Source organism: Cucurbita moschata, unplaced genomic scaffold, assembly GCF_002738365.1.
Source record: "Cucurbita moschata cultivar Rifu unplaced genomic scaffold, Cmos_1.0 Cmo_Scf00003, whole genome shotgun sequence".
Classification (NCBI taxonomy): Eukaryota; Viridiplantae; Streptophyta; class Magnoliopsida; order Cucurbitales; family Cucurbitaceae; genus Cucurbita; species Cucurbita moschata.
Window position 1 is genome coordinate 5,815,093 of NW_019268519.1, and position 7,589 is coordinate 5,822,681.

Sequence of the window (7,589 nt, forward strand, 5' to 3'; positions counted from 1 at the left end):
ATGGAGAATGTTCAAAATTAACCATTTTTCAATCAAATAAAATTTGCTGTATAAAAAGTTTGTTGTATGTCAAAGTTTTTTTCTTTTTTTTTTTTTTTTTCCTTTTATTTTTTATAATTAGGGTTAGATTGAATTTTCAAGTTCTCTTCTTCCTTAATTAGATTCAATTTTTGGAACAATTTTTGGAACAATGATTTGCTTTTAGTTTTATTGCAAAGACTTCATGCCTATTTCGTGCTAATAAAGATAGAGTTCCTAACTTATATACAGATGATCTTCCCTTTATAACTTAACTACTATTGATCATCTAATAAAGAATACGTTCTTATTGTTTAAATCCCAAAATTAGTATTTAAAGAAACTACTAATATGTTTTCTTCTATTTTGGGAGAAGTAAATTCTATGTGTAGACTATATTCACAGCTTCATATTTGTTCAAATTGAATAAGGTATTAAAATTCATTTTTATTCATGCAAATCAAAAAATAATTCCTGCAAGAGCTCATAACTCACTCGAGATTATCGATTTGATATAATGATCATGTGAAATATTTGTTATAAGTTGTCAATGAAGATGTATTAGGTTTAGTTCATAACCCTTGATGATTCATATTCTCATTTATTTTTATTTTTATTTTTTGTTATTAACTCATTTAATTCATAACCATTTTGGTTCATATTTCCATTTTTATATATGAATCATCTTGATTTATCTATGAGCACTAATGTTGCTATACTTATATAAAAGTTTGTTCAACATTATTTTGAGGTGTGAAGTCATTGTCATTTTGTATTCGCATAGAGTCAATGAGGATGAACTTTGTAAGAGATACTTGGTGATGTGAGAGTGTAACACTTGTAAACACTTTGATTAGAGTAATGGGCTACCATCCATAAATGTAAGAGAATTTCTTCTCTCCTCACGAAGTAAATCTTTATATCTCTTTGTTTAATTCATGTTTATGGATGTTTGAGTGCAATAGATCTTGCTCCCACTTCTAGTGCAACAAGTGGATATTCGATATTAGAGCATTGAAAGTCAATATTATGGTACAATAATATTAATTTCTCAATTAATATAGTTAGAAAAGGAGATTAAATAATTAATAGTCAAATTTTATACATTTTGATTGAACAAATGGTGCTTACCTCCACGTGAACAATTTGAATTAAATCAAATCATATCCCTAAAACCAAATTAGTACTACCGTTTTCTAACTGTTTAATCCATTTGATCGTAGTTCGTCCATTATTATTGGGTCAAAAAACGTTTGCCAGTGCCATCCACCCATCCATTCACGAGAGGCTGAGGGCAGAGTATTGACTAATTATGACAGCGTCACATGGAAACACTGAAATTTGAACAGAAACAAGAGGTTTCATTGCTGATAATAAAAGGAATAAGCCGAAGCCAAGAAGCTCCCCCGATTGGGTGACATATTTCATCTTCTTTTTCAAGAAGATGAACACAACAGATCCCAATTTTCTTCAAGAGCACAAAAGAGATGGAAATGGAAATGGGTTGTGTTTTCTAAGGGCATTTGGGCCCTCCTTCCTTTGTCTTCCAGTTGTTGTAGCAAGGGCAAACGCCTTTGTTTCCATAGTAACCCGGCGGCACGCACAAGCACTTTCTGCAGCATTTTTGGCAAAAGAACATGCATGGTTTGTGGTACTGTGTCCTCCCGCATCGAGTGGCGCACCGACTTGGGCATTCTGTCAATTTTTTAACCCATTTCATATCCACTAATTCAAGCGAGTCAACCATAAAAGATTACTCAAAAACTGTTTGGATTTGGAATTAGGAGAGTATTTACGGTAGATATTGACGCTCCCTGGTCCATATGGGTTCTGAACAAGCCAACAACAATGCACATCAAAATAAGAGTACTACAACAACAAGGTGTTCGAAGAAATGCCGCAATGGGAAATAAGTGATTAAAGAGTGGATTAAGAGTATACCAAACCCCATTTTCAAGCCCAAGAACAGAGCAGATCAAAACAAGAGCAGAGGCATACAAGGTGTTCGAGAAAATGCCGCAACGACAAAAGAATTCAAGATTATGGAATTCCGAACCCCAATGTCCAGAAACAGGGAAACTAGACTAGGAAAAGACTTACCCTGTTGCGACCACCACGTCCATTGCCGGCCATGACCTGCAGAACGGATCGAAGCACGAGAACAAAAACAGTCAGTTTCCTCATTGTGTCAAGAAGAGTATTAAGGTAGAGGTGCAGAGGGTCTCACAGTGGTCTCAAACATGGAAAGGGCAATGAGAGACAAGATCAAGATAGCAGCGAACTTAGCCATCGCCATCGCCATCGCCAGGTGAAAGAGAAGAAGAAGAAGAAGATTAAGAGGTAATGGGGAATTGGAGTTCGCGATCTCTTCTCGGGTCTTCTGTGTTGGGAATAAATAGGAAGGTTTGAGGGACAGATAGGAAGAAGAAGAAGGAGGAGGAGGGAATAATCCGGTGTTGTCGCTCATATGCTTTCGATTGTGCACCGACACGTGGCACATGCCCAGGCCCCATAAATCGCGTTGTTTTTGCACCTTTATTTCAAAAATACAAGAGTAGCACGTGACTTGAGTCTTTTTTTAAAATTCAGTAAGTCAAGTAACCGCGGAGAGATCTATCATTTTATAAAAACATTTCATGATCTTGAACTCTACTTTCCATTTCGGGCTAAAAATTTGATGTGCAATACTTCTCTATTCACTCGACAAACATGTACGGATCCTTCGGCCTGCTCTTCAACTAGTCAAATATACTTTTAAATTAGTTGAGTTAAGTTTGTATTTTTAATTAGAGTTCGACTGCAAATCTCTTTTTGCAAATCAAAGTTTTTGAGTACTTGTGTCTACATTCTTCGAATGAATTTTCAATATGCAATCTCTGATAATAGTCAATTATCAGAGTGACGCAGCGGAAGTATAGTGAGCCCATAACTCATATGTCCCTAATAGAACATTTTTCTTTACGGGTGTATGATGTAACAACGACAGAAAAATGAATACTCACTTATTGCCTAATCCCCTCATAGGATCACGAACTTTACCTATGGCAACTTATGTTACATAAGTACTCCGACTAGTCGTTAATCAATTTTAAAAATTAAAATTTTCAATTTTTGCGATGCTTTACTGATCTTCTGTCTCAATTTAGCTCAACTTTTTTTTTTCGGGCCAAAATTATCATTTAATAAACTTTTTGGGCTTATTTAAAGGTGGGTCACCATTTTATATGATACACCTTTTTATTCAAAACTCAATTCGGTTTTTTCACGAAAGTTGAAGAATTTCAATCCAAGAATCCAACGAATCTTCCTCATTCATGACCATTTTTAGTAATCCAAACGCTCAAATCTTTGGAGAATCATGTTTTGAGCAATTTACGTGAAGAACGCTCAATCAAAAATTAACTCCTTCCAGCCAAATATGAAGATTGAAAGTCGTATTTTATATTATCGAGTGGGATAAGGAGGAGTGTTGTTGGTCAAGAGTGTGGTACAACCCACGTTTCCTCCCGACACTAAGGGCACACCAAATGAAATCACACTTAATCGGTCCTCACAACACACACCTGCAAGAGAGGAACCACAAGTAACAAAGAGAGACGGAACAGTCATCGTAGTTTTCCTAAAGACAAACCAAACACTACTTCTCATTTTAAGACATCCAACGAACCACGAATAATTCCCCAACGTTCCCCACACACAACTACTCATCATAAGTTCAACGACAAGAAAAGGAAATATGAAATATAGAAAGAAAACAACAAAATACAAACGGTGTACCCCATTGGACATAAACGCTAGTGAGACGAAAACTCCATTCCTTTATGTATATAAGGTAATGCAACACCATGAAATAGAGGATTAATGAGCCATGGAACACCTTGATACACACAATCAATTACTACCAAAAACAATGTCGTAGCTTTGTCAACCAAGAGGATGGATTGGTTACTAGACCAACCCTTTGTGCGAGGCTCCGTTTCAACCCAAACCAATGTGTTTTCACTCTCGAATCAACGAGTTTTCTCCTCTCGATTCATTTCAAATTGGCCAAAGTTGCAACATAGATCAAACAATTGCAGCAATAAAGAGAAATTTTTTCCTAAAGCTGCCATATCTTTGGATTCTTTTCCCCCTATTTTCACAACTCATTTCGAGTACAATGTGTAGCCATAAAGGAAAAGCCTCACCTAGTTTTCTATAGGGCTTGCCCTCATAAGGATCCCTATGTCTCTCCTTTAACCCTTTTGTATTATTACACTAATAGGTTGTCTCTATAATCAATTTCACCAAAAATCAATACGCCGCCGTACTCGTTCTATAATCTCATACATCTCAGGTTCTAATCTCATTCATTTTAAATAAAACACAATGCTAAGTCTAAAAATATTAAATTAATGTAAAATTGAAAGTTTGGTGACGGTGAAGATGCTGAGATATAATATTTGGGGTATATATTGTTTATGGAATATGTCTTAGATATTATATCTTAATATTCTTTCCTTTATAATTTGATTTATAGTATATTTTATTTTATTCTCAATATTTAATTAGTTTATATATTTTTTATTGGTAGGTAGTAGTTGTTAGCTTGTATCCTATTTAAAATTTATAATTATTTCAATATTGGACCTTGGACATATAATAGTTCTGAATCGAATGATCTTTTGTTTGTCTCATGGTAGCCTGCTCCAGTTCCCTTACAAAACTTTCGTTATTGGGTTAGCCATAGACTTCACATGTTTCTAGCGATTCACATGGCATCATCAAATGATACAAGTCTTGGATAAGAATCTACAACGCACTAGAACACCCTTGTCAATGAAAAAGTAGGTTTAGAATGAGAATGGATGTATGAATAAATTAAATAGGCATTATTTGGTTGGTAGAGTGTTTGGGCAATGGGTATCAAATTATTAAACCTAATCATTTTCCCTTTTTCAATAAATAAATAAATATATAAATTATTTTTTTTTCTACTGTAATTTTAGAAAGATTACGTTTATTATTAAAAATTATAAATTATGATTCTGTACGATGGTATGATATTGGTGACGGGTGTAATAATTTATAATATTTATTTGAATTCTTGAAGTTGGGGTTGAATGAGTCAAAATGGTTGGAACAAAATGAAAATGAATGAGGTTGTCGGGTGTGGGTGTGGTGTCCATAGAATTGGAAAAATGGTTTAGGTGTGTGAAGGGTACCCTGTCCTTATTACGGGACCTTATCTCCTCATCCTGTGGGACCCACTTCCACCTGCCCTCCATTCTCCCCTTTAACTCTCCAATTTAAATCTTTTTTCAATTTCTATAATTATTTCAACTAAATTTATTTCATATTTTTTAATTATCATTTACGATGGAGTTTGACTAATCCACTTGTAACGTTGACTTTATTTCTGGACGGACACGTGGCACGTGATTGGAGGGGGACAAGAGTCCAGTAAAATCCAAAAGGACGCAGGGAGGTAATTAAATGAGGTTAAATGTAGAGATTAATAGCACACAAACGAGGGGGGGCCCTTCTGTAAAAATACACTAAATTACTACTGAGTCAACTCGGCCCCTAATCCCCCCGAGTCTTAAATTCCTCCAACTCGGTCAATTATTATTATTTTTTAAATTAAATTTTCAAATTTAAAATTGAAAATCAAAATCCCTCCCCCTTTTATTTATTACACTTTCAGAAACATGTAAACCCATGTGGACCCCACTTTCTCCAACTTAACCATACATCACAAAACCATGGTTAAAGTTTAATATATTATCAAACTTCTTTTTTTTTTTTTTTTATTATTTTAATTTAAATGAATAATTATTTTACTGAAAAAAAAATATTCATCACTTCATCATCTCCTTCACCCTCTTCTTCTCCTTCTTCTGTGTCTCCAAATTCTAATTTTTTTGTCGAAAAACAAACATAAAAATTATATTTTTATTCTTGTATTACTCTAAATGTTTGAGCTATGGATTTGATTCCTGCAATTTCCACCGCCGCTGCCGCCATTACCACCGGCGGAGGAGGAGCTGTGAAATCCCCTGAATTTGACGCGGAAACACCCATCAAATTCCAACCAACCACCAAATCTCACTCCTTCACCAATGGTGTCCTCAAGCGCCACCACCACACGCCGCCCCCACCTCCGTCGCTGGTCTACAAAGAATGCCTCAAGAATCACGCTGCCAGTATGGGCGGCCATGCTCTGGACGGCTGCGGCGAGTTCATGCCCTCCCCTACCGCTACTACCACAGATCCAACCTCTTTCAAATGCGTCGCCTGTGGCTGCCATCGGAATTTCCACCGCCGTGAGCCAGAAGATACAATCGCCACTCCGACGACAACCCATGTCATTGAGTATCAACCCCACCACCGTCATCATCCGCCGCCGCCGCCTGCCCACAGAAGCCCAAACTCTGCCTCTCCTCCACCGATCTCCTCCTCGTACTACCCTTCAGCACCCCACATGCTTCTCGCCTTATCCGGCAGCATGACAGAGAACGCCGGCGGCGGATTCCACCACTCAATTCTGACGCCGAGTTCGAATTCGAGAAAACGATTCAGAACGAAATTTACTCAAAATCAAAAGGATAAAATGTATGAATTTGCAGAGAAAGTGGGATGGAAGATTCAGAAACGAGACGAGGATTTGATTCAAGACTTCTGTAGCCACGTCGGAGTCGACAGAGGCGTTCTCAAAGTCTGGATGCATAACAACAAGAACACTCTCTGTAAAAAAGACGGCGCCCAAAACATCAACGGCCACGGCGATGGAGACGACGACACAAAAATTAACGGCGGCGGCGCAAATGGGTCATCATCTTCCTCTTGATCTGAATAAATTATTAGTCCATAGAAGAGTAATTTCTTATCTTTTTTTTGTTCTGCTCTGTTTTTGTTAATTTCAAGTTCATTCTCTAATTACATTCAAATATCCAAATTTCCCACTCCAAACACTAATCACAAACACTAATCACTTTCCTAATCATCTTTCCCTTGTTCTTGTTCTTCTAATCTCAATCGTTCATAAATCTAATTAGAGAGAGAGAGAGAGAGAGATTTGTTGTTATCTTCTGTCTGAGAAAAAGCAGCAGAAAGTGTTCTGGTTCTAATAATTATTCCGAACTATCCCTAAAGATTTAGGAACTGTTCATAAAATTAATGGAATAATTTGTATGATTAAGAGAATAATTAAGATATGATTAAATTACAAAAGGTGGGAATCCCATGAGTGCCTTTTAATATTCTTTCAAATTGCAAATCAATCTTTGTTCTTGTTTCATAGCTTTTAGTTATGGAATTCATATAATTCAACTTATTATATAGTTTAATATAATGTTTGCATGTGCAATTAGAATTTGTTATATTAATTACCCTTTTAAGGTAATGTTAGATACTATATTATATTTATTTGTATATAGTTTTTAATAATATGATGATGGGATTTGTACTTTCATCACTCTTGTCTAATCATTTTCTTTCCCACTTTTAAGCTTTGTTTAATCTTTTCATTATAAAATAATTAATGATGATGTCAGCCCTAATTTCTGTCTTACTTTTTTTTTTTTTTTTTT

At 35.8% G+C, this 7,589-nt stretch overlaps 2 protein-coding genes across 3 annotated transcripts; one reads left to right on the forward strand and one right to left on the reverse strand.

Annotated features, from left to right (window-relative positions):
• Positions 1–1,320: 1,320 nt before the first annotated feature.
• Positions 1,321–2,431, reverse strand: LOC111440860 (gibberellin-regulated protein 4-like). Of its 2 annotated transcripts, XM_023077680.1 has the most exons (4): positions 2,246–2,428; positions 2,119–2,154; positions 1,815–1,848; positions 1,321–1,713 (listed from the first exon to the last, which is right to left on the reverse strand). In XM_023077680.1, exons 1-4 carry the CDS (start codon positions 2,318–2,320, stop codon positions 1,532–1,534), a joined length of 327 nt encoding a protein of 108 aa, XP_022933448.1. In that variant the 5' UTR covers positions 2,321–2,428; the 3' UTR covers positions 1,321–1,531. The 2 variants fall into 2 exon arrangements, with proteins under 2 accessions (XP_022933448.1, XP_022933447.1); XM_023077679.1 differs by lacking the exon at positions 1,815–1,848 and having other exon boundaries at positions 2,246–2,431.
• Positions 2,432–5,841: 3,410 nt separating this feature from the next.
• LOC111433901 (zinc-finger homeodomain protein 9-like) lies at positions 5,842–6,965 on the forward strand. Its single transcript, XM_023071168.1, has one exon. The coding sequence runs from the start codon at positions 5,984–5,986 to the stop codon at positions 6,845–6,847; it is 864 nt and encodes a 287-aa protein (XP_022926936.1). The 5' UTR covers positions 5,842–5,983; the 3' UTR covers positions 6,848–6,965.
• Positions 6,966–7,589: the final 624 nt, after the last annotated feature.

Bases quoted from the DNA above. Each gene is read 5' to 3' on its own strand.
- LOC111440860 (XM_023077679.1), bottom strand. From the start codon at position 2,320: ATGGCGATGGCGATGGCTAAGTTCGCTGCTATCTTGATCTTGTCTCTC. The intron at 2,155-2,245 runs GTGAGACCCTCT...TCCGTTCTGCAG, and splicing joins TTTCCATGTTTGAGACCACT to GTCATGGCCGGCAATGGACG. The intron at 1,714-2,118 runs GTAAGTCTTTTC...AAAAATTGACAG, and splicing joins GACGTGGTGGTCGCAACAGG to AATGCCCAAGTCGGTGCGCC.
- LOC111433901 (XM_023071168.1), top strand. From the start codon at position 5,984: ATGGATTTGATTCCTGCAATTTCCACCGCCGCTGCCGCCATTACCACC.